This window comes from Lepisma saccharinum, chromosome 18 (genome assembly GCF_977018435.1).
Source record: "Lepisma saccharinum chromosome 18, izLepSacc3.1, whole genome shotgun sequence".
NCBI classification, from domain to species: domain Eukaryota; kingdom Metazoa; phylum Arthropoda; class Insecta; order Zygentoma; family Lepismatidae; genus Lepisma; species Lepisma saccharinum.
In genome coordinates this window covers 20,574,024-20,595,187 of record NC_139246.1, presented here as the reverse complement: position 1 = coordinate 20,595,187, position 21,164 = coordinate 20,574,024, and the positions used below count along the sequence as shown (strand labels likewise).

At 39.8% G+C, this 21,164-nt stretch overlaps 1 protein-coding gene across 2 annotated transcripts in view; it reads left to right on the top strand.

Moving 5' to 3' along the window:
• Fancd2 (Fanconi anemia complementation group D2) overlaps nucleotides 1–21,164 on the top strand; it is a 218,121-nt gene that overhangs the window by 59,340 nt on the left and 137,617 nt on the right. For both annotated transcript variants that reach the window (XM_083140290.1, XM_083140292.1), the window contains exons 10-13: nucleotides 3,365–3,533; nucleotides 5,787–5,944; nucleotides 15,470–15,624; nucleotides 18,689–18,792. In XM_083140290.1, the coding sequence (XP_082996416.1) occupies nucleotides 3,365–3,533; nucleotides 5,787–5,944; nucleotides 15,470–15,624; nucleotides 18,689–18,792 (586 nt within the window). The remainder of the gene's footprint in view (nucleotides 1–3,364; nucleotides 3,534–5,786; nucleotides 5,945–15,469; nucleotides 15,625–18,688; nucleotides 18,793–21,164) is intronic.

Here is a 21,164-nt window from a genome sequence, read left to right as displayed (position 1 = left end):
TTAAGTTTAATGTAGGTTAATTTATTCTATACTAGATTTGTACAAAATAGTCTTACTTATGTGAGTGAGTATAGAATTTCAAAACTACGAATCGGGTTTGATTGCCCCCTTCCTCAGGTTCTTTTTTCCTCTAGGCACAAATCATTTTATGCTGCATGAAGTATGTTAAAAGGATTGGGTTAAAAGGTTTGGTTGAATAAAACTTGTTAAAAACAGGTCACCATTCAATTAAAACCCCCAGTTAAAAATCCTGCTATAAGTCAGAGCAAACAGAACCACGCAACGTGTTGAGTCAATTTAATAGGATCCTGTGCAAATGAGGTATTACGGAGAATGGGGAACACCTTATAGCAGGATTTTTAACTGGGTGTTTTAATTGAATTGTGACCTGTTTTTAACAAGTGTTTTACAACCAAACCTTTTAACACTCTTGATGCAGCATAAATTGATTTGTGCCTCGAGGAAAAGAGAACCTGAGGAAGGAGTCAGTCAAACCCCAAAACTTAGTTTCGAAATTCTGTACTCACTCACGTAAGTAAGACTATTTTGTCGAAATCTAGTATAGATTATATTATACAGTAACTCGCACAACATGTAAATATGTTAATGTTGTTTAAATACCAGGTGTGCCGGTTAATAATTCTTAATTGATCCGAAAGAGAACAAGTGTATCTGGGAAGAAAGGTAACAAATGTTTTATTCAAAGTATGCACCATCGCTAGCTATACATTTTGCCCATCTGCCGTAAAATTGTGGATGCCCTACCAGAAAAATCGTTCACATTGTGAGGTGATCCAGTGAGCAAGCCATTGTTCGACATCTTCATAATAGTTGAAGTGTTGCTGGGAAAGTGAGTGAGACATCGATGAAAACAAGTGGTAGTCCGAAGGGGCTAAGTGGGTGGGGCAAGAATTCCCAGCCAAGTGCAGAAATGGTGTGTCTGACGCCTTTTGCTGTGTGTGATGAGGCGTTGTCGTGCTGCAAAATCACTTTTCCGTGTCTTCTCGCCCAATCTGGATCCTTCCCATGGCATGAAGATGATCAGATATCGTTTGGCGATTAACGTTTAACTTCTCTGTCAGTTGTTGTTGTGTTTGCATATCGTCTTCGTCCAACAGTGCTTGTAATTCGGCACCTTGGAATTTTTTCAGCTGGCCCGGGCAATCTTTGTCTTTCAAGTCGAAATCACCACATTTGAATAGTCGAAACCAACACACACACGCGCATCATGCATTAGGACATTGTCACCGTACGTTTCCACAAGGATATGATGGTTTTCACTAGAGTTTTTCTTTTGATTGAACAAGAAAAGCAGGACGTGCCACACATGCTCCTTATCTGGTTTGAAGGTCGACATGTTTACCACACAAACCCAATAACACGATCACTCGCACTCGGTTGCACATCCACAGCATTTTGACAGGTACTGTCCTGGCAACACACTGACGTAACAGTTGAGACTGTGCACCAACCCTTGCTTCCAGTGGCATCCAGCGACGAAATTTAGAATTATTAACTGGCACACCTGGTAGTATTTGACTAATTTGACTTTTTGAGTGGTAGGATCATTTTGTTGTGAATTGGCCCATTTGATAGTACAAATTGTGTGTGATAGCTTTCAAATTTACCAACTCCTTCACTGAGCCTGTCAAGTTTTTGATACTCAGTCTTGCTACCTAAGGTTCTGGGTTTGTGGGTTTGTGGTTTTTACCATTATTTGAGCTGCCTGAGAGAAAGTGGTAGAAATTGTAACTTAACCTTGAATGACTCCATCATCCAAACTTTCTCTTGACTGCATTATCCGATTATCTGAGACAAGGAGGATGAGGTGTCAGTGTATGGAATAGGAATAAGGAAATAAAATGGAACATGAGTGGTCTTTATTATGAGTACCATCCAAGCACTTACCTAAGTAACAAGAAGAATATGGGAAATTCCTCAGCCAGTATGGCAGTTTCAGGACTGGTGTCTGTAACCAATTTCGATTTCCGATGAAGGCACATTTTGGTTCATATCTCACTTTTACCTCAAGTTTCAGTCTTGATTAATGTATTGACCACAAATTGGGCTTACAACAAACTTTTTTTTTTAAAAAAATACTGACAATGTCCTGATCCAATACAAAAATGACAAATATTTTGTGCAGCCACTGAATGATCTTTCAGCATGTAATCACACAGCTCTTCTGGATTTTGTCTTAGGAAAGATAATGAATGACCTTTTAGAAATTAGCCTCCTGTTCTCCTCACAGAATGTTCTGGGATCAAGTTTTCAGCTGGGCATCTGTATTCCTTTGCATGCATGCCCATTTGTTACTTTCATTTAATCATCCTTCATCCTCAGTGACGCAGTTAGCCTTAAATGACAGAAAAGAGATGTAAAATAAGAGAAATACAAATTATTTAGGAACAAGTATTTTAATTAATTTCATAAATGACAGAACTGTGGATTAAGTTACATCTTTCCCTCAGCAAGTAACAGCATAGATCTACATTTATCACTCTGTCTTCATTTAGATCCAATTCCCACCGATACTGATAGAGCCACAGTGCTCTACTTGGTATGGTGTCTGACTTCCATGCAGGAGACCTGGGTTCAATTCCTGGGGTGGGTGATCTAAGGTTGGAATTTTTCCGGACTTGTCCCCACATAAAGCAGCTCTGGGGCTCACCCAGCCTCAAATAAATTGGTACTTTTAGCAACCCTGGGGAGTAAAGGCAGCCAAAGCATGGTTCTGTTCACGTCACCTCCAAAATGGCCAAGATCGGAATGTATGGGACACTACCCCCACATTCCCTGAATGTGCCTTTATGGCAGAGTGCTATATGCACGGGGAACTTTATCACCAATACTGATGCTTGAAAATTTTGACAATTAAAAATTGTTCAAAGTATTAATAACAGTGGGTGAGTATTCCAATCCAATTCTAAGCATCAATTTACGAGCCTTGCTTCAGAATATTAAAATATATGTTGTGTCATCAGGAAATTTAGTTTCTTGCACAAAGCTGGTGCAAGATGAAAAGTAACTCAATTTTGTATACCCCATGAAAGAGGTGAAAGACCAAATGCTCAGAAAAGTATTGGGTGGTATCAGTAATTACATTTCAAATGATACCTCTTGATACCAATGCATCAGCAACAGTATTGACTAGGCCCTAGTCTTTATAGTGTGTTTACCATGCTTGAGAAATTCTTTGCAATTGTCCATGTTAATACAATGTTCATTTTGAGAATTTTGATTTGTATTCTGAACAATGTTTATTCTATATTTGCTTCTTATTTTAGAGAGTCATTAAGGATTGTTTTTAAACTTCATAAATAAATAAGTAACCTTGTGTTATCTTTTTTCATTTTTGTTTCAGGCTATCATTTACCACTTTTGAGAACCATTTTCGTCAAAAGGTTTTAAGTGAGCTTCTTACCCACGTAGGAACAGGAGACGCCAATTCCATCAAGGCTTCCCTCAGTGTGTTGTATGACTTGAGCTACAACCAAGAAGAGAAAATTGTGCCTCATGCCATGCTCCTGATGGTTAGTTTTACTTTTCTTGCTACTCATAAGCATGTACAACGTATGTATGTATGTGTGTGTGCACGTGCAGGAATGTACAGGTATTTCATTTATAGTGGAAAAATTATGGGAATGTGTTTGTGCTTTTGTTTCTTTACTTTCCAGACATACCTCATATTCTGAACAGTTTCCAGTTGCCAAAATGGAAGTATTGGTATCGATATCTGTAGGCACTATTAAGAATATTAGTTTTGGTTTCAGTGGTCCCGGGTTCGAATCCCGGCCTGGGCATGGATGTTTGTGAGTGTCCATTCATCACTCATTCCGATCTTTGCAAATTAGCCAAAAGTTGCACAAAGCGAAGTAAAATAAAGCAAATCAATAAACAATAAACAATTTGTTTTTGTTCAGTATAGTATTTACTGATACCTATTCAACATGTTAGAATGAATTATGTCAATTTAGCATTTTTGCTGACTTTTTGCTTTTTACCGTGGTGATCTAGTCAAAAGTGCATCTGACTGCATGCAGGAGACCCGGGTTAGATTCCAGTACCCTAAGGTTGGCATTTTTCAGCCTTGTCCCTGTATAAAGTGGCTCTGGGGCTCACTCAGCCCTGAATCAATGGGTAAAGGTGGCCGGAGCATGGTGCTAATCACATCAGTTCCAAAATGGTGGAGATCGAGAATATGTGGGTCCCTACCCGCACATCCCCTAAATGTGCTCTATGCTAGGGATGGCCAAACGGATCCGAAAATTCCGGATCCGGGTCCGAAAGTTTTGGATCTGGATCCGGATCCGAGAGTTTCGTATCTCAATCCCATTATAATATTTCCACACCTTAAAAGGTATTATGATCTTCGATTACAAGGAATTTTTTCATTAGTTAGTCCTACAAGAATTTTTTTCAAGTGTTGTTCCTAAAATACTTTGCTACGCATCGGCTAACACACTCGTGCACAAAAATAATCTTACTTGTTTAACATAAAATGTCAGAGGTGATTTTGTAATTACCATTGAAACGAATATGTATTCATTCGAATGTATTGGAAATGAAAACACACATAAATGTGAAACATTCCATTCCAGGATGAAACCTTTAACACATATAACAAAATAGAAATGTTATACAAAAATTATACAATTGTTCTTCTGTTACAGTTTTACAAATTAAAATAAAACATTATAATATATGTAGTGTTATATAATTACAAAGTGTAAGACTAACAAGGGAGGTTATCTAAGTGTCCCCCTCCAATTTCCATGAAACTTCGCAGGTGTATAGAGGGGCCCAAAGGAAGAAATACATTTTTTTTTTGTTTCGGCTAAAAAAAAACTGTTTTAGGGGGCAAAATCCACCTCAAATGTCAAGATGAGGACAAATTGAAGTGGAGATCATGTGACCCCGGTGTCCCTCTCCGATTTCCATGAAATTTGACAGGTGTATAGAGAGGCCCTATGCCCCCTGTTTCTTCCTATGCCATATTTACGTGGTTTCGGGGTCAGATCCCCACTTCAATTTCTCCTCATCTTGACATTTGAGAGGAAGGGGGCTCTATACACCTGCCAAGTTTCATGGAAATCGGAGGAGGAGACTTAGACCTCCCTTGTAAGTGTATTAATTAATTACAAATCGCGCACGCACGCACACACTGTGTGTGTGTGTGTGTGTGTGTGTGTGTGTGTGTGTGTGTGTGTGTGTGTGTGTGTGTGTGTGTGTGTGTGTGTGTGTGTGTGTGTGTGTGTGTGTGTGTGTGTGTGTGTGTGTGTGTGTGTGTTATATATATATATATATATATATATATATATATATATATATATATATATATATATAAATAAATGTATATTAGCAGGTAACAATATGTTATAAACACATTCTTACTTTCCAAAGAAGCGCATGTGGGATGGAAAAATGGATCCGGATCCGAAAGTACAGAATCCAGATCCGGATCAAAAAAAAATTAGGATCCGGAACCAACTGGATCCAGATTTCAGATCCGCCAGGATCCGGATCTGGCCATCCCTACTCTATGCACGGGGAACTTTACCTTGCGTTTGCTGTAAAATATAGATGCATGCATGTATGTGGTTATTTAGAATATAGAAATGATCCGAATTTTCAATTATATTTACTCTTGCAATATAATTTTAGATCAGATAATTGATTTCAAAATGTCATGTTTTGCATACTCGGGAGAATATTCAGTTTTGGGACCTGTATCAGCTTGTGTAAATAATTGTACAATTGAAGTTGATTATCTGTTTCTCTTACAGAGCCTTCAAGACAAGATTGAGGATTTCGAGCTTTCTGAAATGCGCCAGGTTATGGACATTCTGTGCAGACTAGCTTACTTAGATGCAGATCGAGGATCAGTGCTGCAGGATAGCATTCACATACTGATCAGGAAACATCTCTCGAATTCAAATGTTAAGTAAGTGAAATTATTGCTATAATACATAAATTACACCTTGAAGAAAAATATGCAATGATTAGGTTGGTAAGGTTTCTTGCATGCCATGCACTAACCTCCATGGCAGAGTGGTTAGCACAGCCCACTACAATGCTAAGGGTCTTCGGTTTGAATTCTAAGCCTCGGCATGGGTGTTCTTTGTGAGTGTCGCTTCATCAATTTCATCATATTATCAGTGGGCTGCATAGGATTTTCTTATACTTTTTTTTAGTAGTCAGTTCTCATCTTTTCCTGACTGACATTCATTCTTTTTAGGATTACTGGGGCAAAGGGGACAGGGGTAGGACACCACCCCCCACCAACCCCCTTCGTGCTGATGTCATCCTATCATGCCAAAGGCATGACTTGAATCCGGGACCCTGGGCTTCATAGTCCAATAGCCTAATCATTTCATAAAAAGGGCCCGAGTATGAAAGAAGCTGGAAAGAGCTTCTGTCAAGCAAATGCCACTTGCGATCTTCAGAGGATGTAAAAATCTGCTGATACGAATTCTTCTTGAATCGCAGGAGAAATACTGCAAACACAGCTTTACACTGAAAGCATCGTTATTGAGAGACGCGTTCTCTCAACGGCCGAAGTTCGAATTTCGTTTAAATAGCTCAGGAGAATATTTCGACAAAAAGTCGGTATCTGAAATCTATTGTGTGCACAGTCGGTACCCCATAATTATACAAGTTGTTGAACTAAGATAGTTATGGTGTGAATAGTTGTTGCCTCCGACTTAAAGTCGGATTACCGAACGTTACAAAAGGAGTTACAGCGAGGAATAGCAGGAAAAATGCGTTATCGGAATGGAGTTTTATTTCAGAAGAGTTCATCAGAGTTTCATCAACGAACCAGCAAGTCGATCGTCACTTCGAGATCTACAGGTAACGAACGTTCCTCTATCCTTGTCTTACATTATCTCACACCTCTGCCAGACCAGTCAATTGTAGTGTTTAAAGTTAATTGTGAGTGTTGTTCTTATTTCACGGGGCTAGCCCCCTTGTTTGGTTAAGTGTAGACGTAGCTCTTCAGAGCAATTAACTCGCAGCCAATTAACTTCGAATATCAGGCTTCACATAGCCTATATACGATCCCTTAATCTGAAACAATCGGGTGTTTGTACATCATCACTCATTCTCATGTTCGCAATTAGTCAAATATGGCAGAAAGCAACGTAAAATAACCTAATTTGTAATGACCGGGACATTACATTGTAATTCTTTGTAATTGTACAAACGAGTGTTTGTTTAGATTAAGGGATCGTTGATAGGCTATGTGAAGCCTGATATTCGAAGTTAATTGGCTGCGAGAGGTGTATCGTAAGAGAGAGTATAGCTCTGAAGAGCTACGTCTACACTTCACCAAGCAAGGGGGCTAGCCCCGTGAAATAAGAACAACACTCACAATTAACTTTAAACACTACAATTGACTGGTCTGGCAGGGGTGTGAGAGAATGATAGACAAGGATTTTAGGAACGTTCTTTACCTGTAGATCTTGAAGTGACGATCGACTCGCTGGTTCCTTGATGAAACACTGATGAAACTCTTCTGAAATAAAACTCATTTCCAAAAGCGTACTATTCCTTGCTGTAACTCCTTTAGTAATGTTCGGTAATCCGACTTTGTCAGAGGCAACAACTATTTACACCATAACTTTTCTTAGTTCAACAACTTGTATAATTCCGAGGCACCGACTGTACACGCAATAGACTTCAGATACCGACTGTGTGAAGAAATATTCTCCCGAGCTATTTAAACAAAATTCGAACTTTGGCCGTTTGCGTCTCTCAGTAACGGTGCTTTCAGCGTAAAGCTGTGTTTGCAGTATCTTTCCTGAGATTCCAATTTTTACATCTGCTGAAGATCGCAGGTGGCATTTACTTGAAAGAAGCTCTTTCCAGTTTCTTTCATACTCTGGCCCATTTTATGAAATGATTAGAGTATCTGACTATGGCACCCGGGGTCCAGGATTCGAGCCATGCCTTCGGCATGATACGTAATGTAGTTAAAATATTATTTTTTTTTTAAAAAAAAGTTTGCAACTAATTATGATATCATAGAAAACTAGTGTCAGTTAGAAATAAACTAACATTGATGTACCAGGACCTGGTAACATTTAGAAAACTGAGAGATTCGTCAACAAGGTCAAATTACGATAGCAACGGGTGAATAGTGGCAGAAAATGTCGAAAATAATTGTAATATGTAGTTGAAAGTTTATTTGATTGCTGTTAAGTGAGTTTTCAAAATCTTACATTCAGTTGAAATAGACAGTATTGATTTCCACACCTTGTGATCGCTGGAGTCTTTTGACACGACATGAGGAGCGAAAGGAAAAATTCAGGTTAGACTGAAAGATACGTAACAAATTCAACCGATCAATCATTGACTACCATGCAAGATACCTAGATTTCATTCCTTGGGTTGGCTAGTCTTAGTCAGGAATATTCCCGTTTGTGTACCTGTATAAGTTATAATGGTGTTTTTTTCAGCCTCCTATCAATAAATTCTTGAAATGTTAGAGTGGCTGGGACATGATGATGACCACATTTCTTCCACCATAAATGAAATTGACAAATGTATGGATCCTTACTTCCACACACTCATGTGCCTTCACATGCATCTAGGTTCCCATGCCTACACACAGTGGAATGCTGTACATGGTCAGACAAACAATATGTTCATAATTATTAGGGATGGTCCAATATGAAATTTTAGCCGATACCGATACAGTACCAATATAAAATTTACTAATAGTATATTATTACCAATCCAAGATAAAATTAGAAATATATATATATATGTGGCCGCAGTGGCTCAGTCGGTAACGCGTCTGACTACCATGCTAAAGGTCCCGGGTTCGATCCCCGGCCGGTTCAAATCCGGGAACTTTTCTAACGATGGAAGCGGCCCCGGCGCCCACCCAGCGTCGAATAACATGGGTACCTGGGGGAAACCCTGGGGGGTAAAGGCGGTCAGGGGCGTGATGCTGATCACATCACCCCCACTCACGACCGGATCAAGAAAGTGTGGGGCGTTACCCCCACACCCCCTATACGCCTTCATGGCGTGGTGCTAAGCACAGGGGAGCACTTTACCTTTTTTACCTTTTTATATATATATATATATATATATATATATAGGATAAAAGGAAGGAGGGCCACAAGGGCTAAATAAAAAGTGAAAGAGGAGAGAGGAAACACTCACCAGACAAAGAAAAAATTCAAATTTTCTTGATGGTATGTCACATCTTCAGGAGTAGAGAGACGTTGTAGAACTAAGTGACTAGAGGGAAAAGTAAACATGACCTGCAGTGTTGCCAGGTCCCGAAGGAAAAAAAAATAGATGGTTCTTTCGCCTGGCTTGTCGAAAACTGTGAGTGGTTGGGGGGGGGAAGGTGGTGGTAAGGGTGAGGATAGAGGATGAGGGGCGTTACTGGGTGCCCTTGTTCAGGCCTGGAGGTGTGGTTGCATTCATGGTCGATATGTAGACCCTCTCCCATCTTCTACGTATTGAGGTGTTGGTGGATTGGGGCAAGGAGTGGACGATCGCTACCTGGAAGCAGTCATTAAAAGGAATATTGTGGTGATTGGTGTGAATGGCAACAGCAAAGTCCAGGTTTTGGGTAGAGGAGCGGTGGTTGAGCGTAGAGAACCTTCCCTGACCACCTTCCTAGACAAACTTAACCACTTCAGATCCATCAATTTCACCTGGACCCACTCCACCAACCAAATCACCTTCCTGGATGTGGATGTGCACATGAAGGAAGGACATTTGGAAACCTCTATCCACATCAAACCTACCAACCATATGCAATACCTACACTTCTCCAGCTCCCATCCGTTCCACACCAAGAAAGCCTCTCCCTGGCCCTTAGAGGTCAACACCTCAACACCTCAGCCATCTCCCGACAGAACTATAACCTCTGCTTACACCAAGCCTTGACCAACCGTGGATATCCTTCCACCCTGGTCACCAAACAAATATCCCGAGCTGCTTCATACACTCCCACCAAGAAACCTGCCATCAATCCCCCTGCACTTGTCACCCAATATCACCTCCACCTCAACAAAATCAGACACACTCTACGTTCCCTCCTTCCCATCCTGCACAGTGATCCTGACACCAGAAATATCTTCCCCGACAAGCCCAGAGTTGTCTTCAAATGCCCTCCCAATCTCCAAAACATCCTGGTCCACCACAATCCACCTACTCACAATCAACTCGCACCTGCCCACAAATGCAACCGGCCAAGGTGCAAAATCTGCCCCATATTTGTCACTTCCCGCACCCTCCAGATCCACACTGCCACCGGCAAATTCACCCTCTACCCCAAAGGAACCTGCAACAGCTCTAACCTAATTTATATCCTCACGTGCAACATCTGTGGGAGCTTCTACCTGGGGGAAACATCCACAGCCCTGAACCTCCGCATCAACAACCACCACTCCTCTACCCAAAACCTGGACTTTGCTGTTGCCATTCACACCAATCACCACAATATTTCTTTTAATGACTGTTTCCAGGTAGCGATCGTCCACTCCTTGCCCCAATCCACCAACACCTCAATACGTAGAAGATGGGAGAGGGTCTACATATCGACCATGAATGCAACCACACCTCCAGGCCTGAACAAGGCCACCCAATAACGCCCCTCATCCCCTATCCTCACCCTCACCACCACCTTTTCCCAACCAACCCCCCCCCCCACCACTCACAGTTTTCGACAAGCCAGGCGAAAGAACCATCTATTTTTTTTGTGGTACTGTCAACACTTTTTTTATCCTTCGGGACCTGGCAACACTGCAGGTCATGCTTACTCTTCCCTCTAAAGTGAGAATCATAGAACTTAAGACGTTCTGTAAACAAAAGCATGTGTACCCTAACAGTGTTGCAAACTTATGAAAAAAAAATAATCCACATAACCTACAAGGTGTAAAACATTCCATTTGTCAACAGATGCGGAATAAGCAGTGTATCACTGAGTTAAAAAAATGTACATCTTGCCTGGTGGCCGATTTTTAGACTCATTACCGAAATTCCCTGGCTCGAATCCCGGCATGGGTGTTATTTGTGAGTATCCCTTCATCAATTTCATCTGGCGATCACTCATTCTCATGGTCGGGATTAGCCAAAAGTGGAAGAAAAGCAACGCTAAATTAAAAAATCAAATACAAAATGTACATCTTATCCCCCAGAAGTAAGACGGTTCCGTACCAAAGGATTAATTTTCTCACATATTTTACTAAAAAAACCTTGCTAGAAGAATGTGACACATGAGATAAATTACGTTTTGAAACCGGGGTTTCTTCATTAAATTTATTTGATGTTGGAAAGTGTTATGATTTATTATTATAGATAATGAAAGTAAGCTAATACATATGATTTGATTGACTAAATTAATAATTATGCAGCAAAGACACCAAGGGAAACTAAAACGGCAACTTAGAGAAGCATAAAAGTGGTGAAAGAAGACTGTAGAATACAGAAATATTTTGAGGCAGTCACATTTTATTGTACGCTACATATAAAATAAAATGCATATTTGGGGGTGAATTTTTAAATATTGTCACAATTTTCTTCTCTCTTGTTGTGAGGTGTTCATTTTAAATCAACCTCCCTCACCCTACGGCTTGCCCTCCTTCACCCGCAAAAGTATTCTGGAGTGTGAGGATGTCACCATCCAGATGGTGAACACCTCTGTATTATAGATAGATTCCTGCGTCCCACCCCCTTCCACATCCCCAGAGGATCGTCACTGAAAATGTGAAATCACACTATCATATGCCGACAATCGACATACCACTTCCGTTTCTGTACTTGACTTAGTGAGAAGTATTGTGGTTGGCAACAGCCTAATAATGGATTTCTTCCGCATCATGTAGTCCGTTCTATGAAAGTACGCTAATGGAAGAAAAACGTGTAAATTACATTGGATTATACATTTTAAAATATATTTTCATTAAAAGTTTCTGTTTATAATAATAATACGTGATTATTGTATAAATTACAATCGATCACGTGAACAGCAAGAAAATAGCGCCAGTTTCGAACATGGCGACTTCCATGCGTGCAGGAAGGTCTCCCGTGTTTTCAGAGTAGTCTTTCGGAAATACAGCCATTTGAAAAGTGGCAAGAAGCAGGTTGTTCTTAACGTTTATGTGACGTTGTGTCGGTGCTATCCTGAGCAAGCAGTGAAGTCGGTGTTCAAGTGTAATTGCATGTCTGCGTCTTTGTGTTTTCGGTGTGGTGAAAGAAAGGAAAACAACCAGTCAAGTTGTGAGTCCCGCGAAAAAAACACGTTGCTCGTATAAACAAGTACACCGATTTTGAGATAAGCACAATACAATGCGAGGTGCTTTCGTATTCTTTCAATCGTATTCTTTCAATCAAAGAGCCGTCCTGTCCACTGTGGGGAAGATGGTGATAGTGGTGATTGATGACGATCTCCCCAATTTTAGCAGTCGATGTTAAATTGCCTCTTGTGCCACGTTGAGTTCCTTTTTGGGGAGCAAATTTGACAGACCGTACTCTGACAGGATGATGTCTAGCACCGAAAATGCCTCAAGTTAAAAAAGGAACTGCTGAAGCAAGGTAAGCAAATACATTACTTGCATGAGACGTGGGTGAATAATGTGCTTATTATCGTCTTCTTGTTTTCTAGTGCACGAGAAACCGAGAGAAAGATAAACAATCTCTTTTTATTCCCCGGCTTATCTTTGTTTAGCTTCTGCTAAAACTGGCGGTATATTTGTTGCACAAAGGAGAAAACAATACTCCACATGTCAACAATGTTGGGCAACAATTTGTTGGAAATAAAACCAAAATGCTTGAATTACTGAAACGAATCTCTCTCTCTCTCTTGTATAACTTTGGCGCTGTCATACTGAGAGAGAAGGGGGGGAAGGAGGATCTGTTACCCCGTGTCAGATAAATTGAACTTTTGGCGTAGAAAAATATGTTCATTCTTGAACAAGTACACGTATTTAATCACTTATAGAAAATTTATTATACTTCAATGTGTAGATTATCAGTTAAAATAAGAATACGTTTTTCCATGTTACGTAAAATTAAAGGTTGCGAGTGAGCAGCTTATGATGGCCGTACCATCACGAACAGCTGGCACGGAGTGATATGTACTAGAAGTGAGACGGTTGTTTACAGAGGGTCCGAAGGTTCGTGATTCTTACTTTAGTCACTTAGTTCTACAATGTGTCTCTACTCCTGAAGATGGGACATACCATCACGAAAATTTGAATTTTTTCTTTGTCCGGTGAGTGTTTCCTCTCTCCTCTTTCACTTTTATATATATATATATATATATATATATATATATATATATATATATATATATATTACAATTTGAGAGTTCATGTTGCTTGCAGTGCAGACATTTCACAAAATTCATGACAGGAGCATCTTCGTTTAAGCACACAAGAACTCATATGTATTGGGTTGATGCATAAGTTTGTAGTGTTTTTTTCACCGTGCCAAAGGTGTTTTTGGAAAAATTTACTATCCTTCGGACACCTATAACTTCTTCGTTTTGTCAATTTTTGACATTCGTACTTACCTATATGCTTCGTGGAACATTCCTTAAGGTGTATTGACATTTTCTTCATCAAAGTAATGGCAATTTTTCACATTACGAGTACTTCTTTTTCGTAGTCTTTTTGCTTGCCTGAGACACAATATGGCGCATACACCCTCCTACATAATCGTGCGTCGTGCTTGTGTTTTGTCGATTTTCATTCGTTATGCAGTGTTTCAACCTTCAGAACCCAAGAAATATCCGTGAAGAAAGCTCATCTGATCAATTTTTTTTAAAACTTTTTTGCATTGTTTTATGAAGAAAATTGTAATGTTTTGTGGCGCTAGCCGTGAATGGTTTTTGGGGCTATCCATCCCGAAATCGGTGGGAAATTTAAACTAAAAAATTATTTTCGTTTGAAATTTTTGAGTCCAAATTTCCCACCTATTCCGGGTTCCGCCCCTGGGGTAATTGACCTACTGCCCCCTACTGCTACCGCGGCCTTCCTCCCCTCCGCTCCAGCTACCCAACTTTCTCTATAGAGTCCCTGTTAAAGGCATGTTAGAAATTGGCTGAAGTCACCTGCCCCCAAATGAGCCCCAAACTTTTAAATTTGAAGAAATCCGTTTCCAGGATTCGGAAAACTTACCTGAATTTCACCATGCATCCACGACACGTCATATTAGGCATATACCCAATCCCATTCCTTCTAACAAGGAGCTTACATTTACTGCCACATTTACGACATTTCTTTCCTTTCTTCACGATCCCATGTTCAATTAAATTAAAAAAATCCACTGGATCTTCCACACCCTGTACGAATTTCACCACGCATCCACGGCATGTCATGTTTCTAACTTTCGTTGCAAACACAGACAGTTCGAAACACTGGATACCCAATTAACAAAACACAATCACGACTCATGATGATGTACGAACGTGTACGTGCCAAACGCTATTGTCTGTCAGAGAATTAATTTTCAAGAAAGAACATGAATTTTCCCTATCATACATTCCCACTTCACACAAAACACCTTCCCGATGTTAGGCAATACTACAGGAACTTATTACGGTAAGTAGTTTCTTCTGTAAAAATAAAGAAATCTGTCCGAACAATAGTAAACTAGTACCGTATTTTTATTTGATACTAATTTGAGATGAACAAAAAAGATAAATTAATGAGTAATATATATTACTTCATTGTCTATGACTGTCTATCAATGCTGGGGTAGTTTTTCAATTCAACGCCTGAAGAAATCAGCTGATTCGGGGTTAAATGCATTGTCAAGCCATGTTTGAAGAGCATTTTCATCACCAAAGGAGCTTCGTTGAAGATTGATGGATTGAGAGCTGAAAGGGTAGCAATCCGAGGGTGCAAGATCAGAGGGAGTAAGGAGGATGTGGAATAACGACCCAGCCAATCTCTTGGATAGCAGCTTTTGTCATGTTAGCAGATTGTGGGTGTTCATTATTGTGTTGCAACACTTGATGCTGTCTTCCTGGCCTACTCGCTGATTTGGTTGTTTTTTTTTAATGCGTGCGGTATCCTGAACCTTGCTTATGGAATGCAAATGTCACATGATGGTTGAATTGTCACAGTTCATCACATTTGCTAATTCTCGAGTCGACTGATGTGGATCCTCGTGACAGAAGAATATGTCTGAAATTATTTTTTTATCCCCCACTTTACATTTATTGTTCTTTTGCCCATAAATAACAGAGTCTTTCTTCAAATCGGTAAAATTTAATGCGTATTCACAAGCACAACAATACCCCTCCAATTGATGAACATTAGACGATAAACAAACTCCTAACACCACGTGTTGCCATACCAAACACAAATGCTACGGACTTATGCATCAACCCAATATAACTCACTATAAATGTTTGTATACATAATGTCTTTTTTCTACACATTTGCATTAAATAATTTAAACAGTGTATTTATAGATGATTTTTTTCTTCTAACAGGTACAAGAGGAAAGGAATTGTTGGAGCTATTATGGCAGTCAAGAACATTGCAGCATCTACTGGTGATGACTCAACAACAAGTTTAGCAGAGTCCAGTGTTAGTGGCATAGACTTCTTGCCAACCGATGCACTCAAACAAGCAGCTTCACTTCTTGGTGAGTTGACCTTTTATTCTTACATCACAATCTTTTGGGAATGGAACAAATTAAATTTTACTCTCTCAGTATCATTGGATAAAGGCATTTCGGTGCATTTATTTAATTGTTAAATTTAAGGTTGGACTGATATCAAAATTTTGCTGATACTGACATAAAACGTACTGATTTTAGAACCTTTTCTGTTAATATGTTAAGAGTTAATTCAAGTTTAATAGGGATGTTTGAAGTTCGTTATTAGTGCATGCATGTAACAACATTTTAAAAGTTTCTCATTGTGTTTAGTTTCTCTGAGGTAGTTTTCACACCAAATTGAGGTGCAACATGCCATTTCCACACTGAAATGACAAGTGATATATAACATTTTTTTGATACAGTCGCGAAATTACTAACCTACCATCATACCTCCGGGTCACACATGTGATCTTGTAGGATCTAAACATCTACTGTGTCAGGAAAATAAATAAAAATTCCTCATAATAAGCTTCCCTCATGTGAAATGAATTTAAAATCACAGCACTTAGTTACATCCACTATTCAAAATTTTGACAACAAACTATTCTCTCGGATTTATACAATTATTCCATCATGTTCCACTTATTTTTACTTTGCTCCTGAACCTTGCATGTACAGTCACAGACACTTCTGAGTTGTAGCAATGCTATTGACTTTCAATGGGATCATTATTACCCAGAAATGTCCGTGACTGTACATGGATCAATCAAAAATTCTTGAGAAAATATTCATGCAACAACACACTAGTTTCACTTATTCTTGTTGAAATGCTGGAAACTTCGAACCCAATATCGTCTGCAATACTTGGAGTTAATCTTCTTCAATTTCTGGTAGTACTGCGGTCCAAAAAGACAACTTATTTTGATTTGAATCTTTCAGCATTCTCCAAATTTCTCCTCAGATTCTGCCATCTTTTTTTTTATGAATTGAGAGTTTTGCATGATTTATCTTTTTTCTTCTTTGAACAATTTTTGTTTTTACAAATGATAATTATTAGATGTTTTTCCCACAATATTAAGTGAATTTAATACAGGGTAATTGACTTGCTCTCGGCCCCTGATTTTCACTCATACAAATCAAACTATTGCTCATAATGTAATGAAATTTTCTATGGACATACCTTAGTATAATAAATGCCAGAGAGAAGAATGTGTGTTCACTGTAAAAGTGTAAAGTGCTCCCCTGTGCTTTGCACCACACCATGAAAGCATGTAGGGGATGTAGAGTTAGGGTGCCACACTTTCTTGATCATGGCCGAAAATGGGGGGTGATGTGATCAGCACAATACCCCTGCCCACCTTAACCCCCCCTCCCAGAGTTTCCTCCAGGTACCTACCCACTTTATACGATTCTGGCTAGGCACCTAAATCTATGAACGGGTGGATAAAATGTTGACTGCCTTTTATTGAAATGTGGAAAACCTAATATTTCCATGTAACGAATGACCTCCATGTCAAGGTCATCACATGACCTAGATGCAGTTACATGCCCCTTCAACCTGTAAAAAAGTATTCACCACATTTGCGACCAACAGGCTGAGACAGTACAATGCCACAAACAACCCAGTCTGAGTTGCACAAACAACAAGCGGCACATGTCACTTGTCATCTGTCTGTGTTGTTTGTTACTTCAGTGTGAAAAACTCCTAGCTAGATGTAATCATCATCAGTGAGAACTTTACGGTGTACGCTTTTAGAAGGAACATGAGTTCAGCCAATACAGAGTCAGTGCTATTGCGCCATTGCCAAACTAGCTGCTGACGGAAGGGAAAGACTATTTTTTTTTTTTATAATGCATGCACAGTATATATAAGTACAGTGAAATAATAGTGAATATTTCTACATGGGATTGTAATATCATGTCACTGTAGCATATAAGAATTTAAACTGACTCGGACTCGCAATGTTCGAGAATGCCCATGACAATAAAGGGTGATTGTGCATTTTGAGACTAATTTAACACTCATCGTTTTCCCAAGACACAACAACTCAGCTGTGTCAACATGGTGGCATCGAAAAAAGAAAACATGGAAGAAAAGGGAAAGGGCCATTGTGTGTGTTTGAAATGGGTTTCCTAGTGTTTCTTCAAGAAACAATAACTCTGACTATGGAAATTTATGGGAATTGGACAGGTTCAAAATGTCTTGCCCCATCTTATGATGAACCTTAAAGTGGATAGTTTTTTGAAAACTTCTTCCGTGCAAGAAAAATAGAGGACACAGCATTTAACTTCCATGCTGCACTTCCTAACCTAACTGTACAATGTTGTACTCCTGCCATAGGCTTGTCACCACGGATAGGCTCTACGTGGTCTTGCCCGATATTGCTTCTAAAACCGTACACCGTATAATAAAGGAACCAATTAGAAAGCAGCATACTCCAGTCTAGAAATTCATGTAATTGAGGTTATGGAACTTGCATTGACCATGCTTCACCATTGAAAATCAACTTGGCCTGCCATGACTCCCACAGGGCTGTTGTGTCACAGATAAAGCCACATATTTATAGTGAATAAAGTGATTTCAGTAGAAAAACCGGTCATATTTCGTAATCAAAAGCAGTGTATAAAATAACATTTTGGTGTTAAAATGCTGAATAAAATCCTAAATTTAATGTAAGAACTATACATATTACACAAAATTAATATTTCGAATCCATTTTTGCTTCTCAAATATATACTGCAGAATTAATCAATTTTCCATGATTTGCATAACGCACAGGATAATTCAGATCTGAAAAGGTGTTGCATCAGTAAATAAACCCTAAATTTCATGTTTAAGAGTTTTGTAGTTCATTTCGTGACAAAACATGGTAGCAAAATTCACCTCTCACCTTTCAAAAACACGAAAAATTAACATTACAATGTGTTATTTCAAGTTTTGTGTTTTTATCAAAAACGAAATATGCTGGTAGTGTATGGTAGTGTAATTTTAATCTGTCTTTAATAATATTGTCTTGGTATTGTAAACGTTTTATTTCAATACAAAAAAATTGTGTAGTGTTGAGATGTGCTCTGCTAAAGTACCTGAAATCACCTTTCCTTTTTGCAGAGTTTGCTCAAGTGAGTGTAACATACAACACGGATGCGCTAGGCTTATACTACGACCAGCTGGCATGCACAATCAATGAAACAGAAATGAATACAAATTTTTTGGTGAGTTGTTTGTATACATCCCTTGGCCAAATTATTAGATGCACCTCCAAATTTTATGCAAAATTTTAAGGAAGTTATTATCTCGTCTAATTTTTTGGTATTCTCTATTTCTTTTATTTATATTTTATTACATGCAATATTACATTGATTACATGTAAACCTTAACAAAGAACAACAATTACTTGATTCATTAATAGTTACAAATATAATTTCTGACTGTGTTTCTTGAATACTAGCTATATAATATGTACATATGACTGGAAGTCAATTTTAATATTTGGTTGAACCGCCTTTGGTCTTTATCAGTGCTTGGATTCATCTTGGCATACTATCAATGCATGCTTGCTTGTACTGGCTCTTTCATATGAGGATGGCGATTCCACACTTGAATTATTTTTTCAATTAGGCCAATTCTCGTCGTAATTGTTTGCTTTGCCACTTCTTTTTTCAGTAGGTACCAAACATTTTCAATTGGATTCATATCTGGAGTGTGTCCCGGCCAGGGCAAGAGAGGGACATTTTCACTGTAGAAACTGTTTTATTGATTTTGCGGTATGGCATGAATATGAACGGTTCTCCATTTGGGAACCATTCTCTTAAGTGAGGTAGCAACTTTCTTCTGAGCACTTCCCTATACTGTTCTTTGCCAGGCTTGTCGAAAACTGTGAGTGGTGTGGGGGGGGGGGGTTGGTTGGGAAAAGGTGGTGGTGAGGGTGAGGATAGGGGATGAGGGGCATTACTTGGTGGCCTTGTTCAGGCCTGGGGGTGTGGTTGCATTCATGGTCGATATGTAGGCTCTGCAATATATATAGAATATGCAATACCTACACTTCTCCAGCTCCCATCCGTTCCACACCAAGAAAGCCATCCCATTCTCCCTGGCCCTCAGAGGTCAACACCTCAACACATCACCCACCTCCCGACAGAACTATAACCTCCGCTTACACCAAGCCTTGACCAACCGTGGATATCCTTCCACCCTGGTCACCAAACAAATATCCCGAGCTGCTTCATACACTCCCATCAAGAAACCTGCCACCAATCCCCCTGCACTTGTCACCCAATATCATCCCCACCTCAACAAAATCAGACACTCTCTACGATCCCTCCTTCCCATCCTGCACAGTGATCCTGACACCAGAAATATCTTCCCCGACAAGCCCAGAGTTGTCTTCAAACGCCCTCCCAATCTTCAAAACATCCTGGTCCACCACAATCCACCTACTCACAATCAACTTGCACCTGACCACAAATGCAACCGGCCAAGGTGCAAAACCTGCCCCATATTTGTCACTTCCCGCACCCTCCAGATCCACACTGCCACCGGCAAATTCACCCTCTACCCCAAAGGAACCTGCAACAACTCTAACCTAATTTATATCGTCACGTGCAACATCTGTGGGAGCTTCTACCTGGCCTGAACAAGGCCACCCAGTAATGCCCCTCATCCCCTACCCTCACCCTCACCACTACCTTTTCCCAACCAACCCCCCCCCCCCACTCACAGTTTTCGACAAGCCAGTCGAAAGAACCATATATATATATATATATATATATATTTGTGGTACTGTCAACACTTTTTTTCTTTCCGGGACCTGGCAACACTGCAGGTCATGCTTACTCTTCCATCTTGTCACTTATAGTGCAGGAGGCTTTAGAAAGAGCGTTTCGCGGGCTAACAGCAGACGTCGCTCGCACACCATTGCCGATATTCTCATGTCGTTTGCTCCTTAGCCGAAGAAACAGACCGAGGTAGCAAGAGGCAGAGGTCACTCACCCTTCCAGGAGGGTGCAGCGAGCTAGCTGTGGCAACTGGGTTCGCTCATTCGCGGATCTGATTGGTTCTCGCAGACACACCCACATATTGTCGTCTACTGTAAGCCCGCGAAGCGATCTTTCTAAGGCCTCCTGCACTATAGTTCTACAACGTCTCTCTACTCCTGAAGATGTGACATACCATCACGAAAATTTAAATTTTTTCTTTGTCCGGTGAGTGTTTCCTCTCTCCTCTTTCACTTTATATATATATATATATATATATATATATATATATATATATTTTGTTGTAACCCCGTTTACCTGGGGTTAGAGGTCACAGGGAAGTTTCATTTAAACATTTAGGTAGAGCTTAATAATATCTGTGGCTGAACCTGTTCCGATTAGGAGGGTAGAGATATGGAAAGTTGGTGTAAAGGTTATTCACGCTTGTTCATACCTGGTAGGTGTGTGTGTTGTCTTGTCCTGATGCTCCTTGCAGACCGAATCGTGACAGTTGCCAAGGTTCTATCCAGCGACCCTCAGCTCACCAAACCGAGCAATCCCTTGCGCCTTGTAGCATGCTAGGCAGCGGTAACTCCGTGTTCCATCATCGT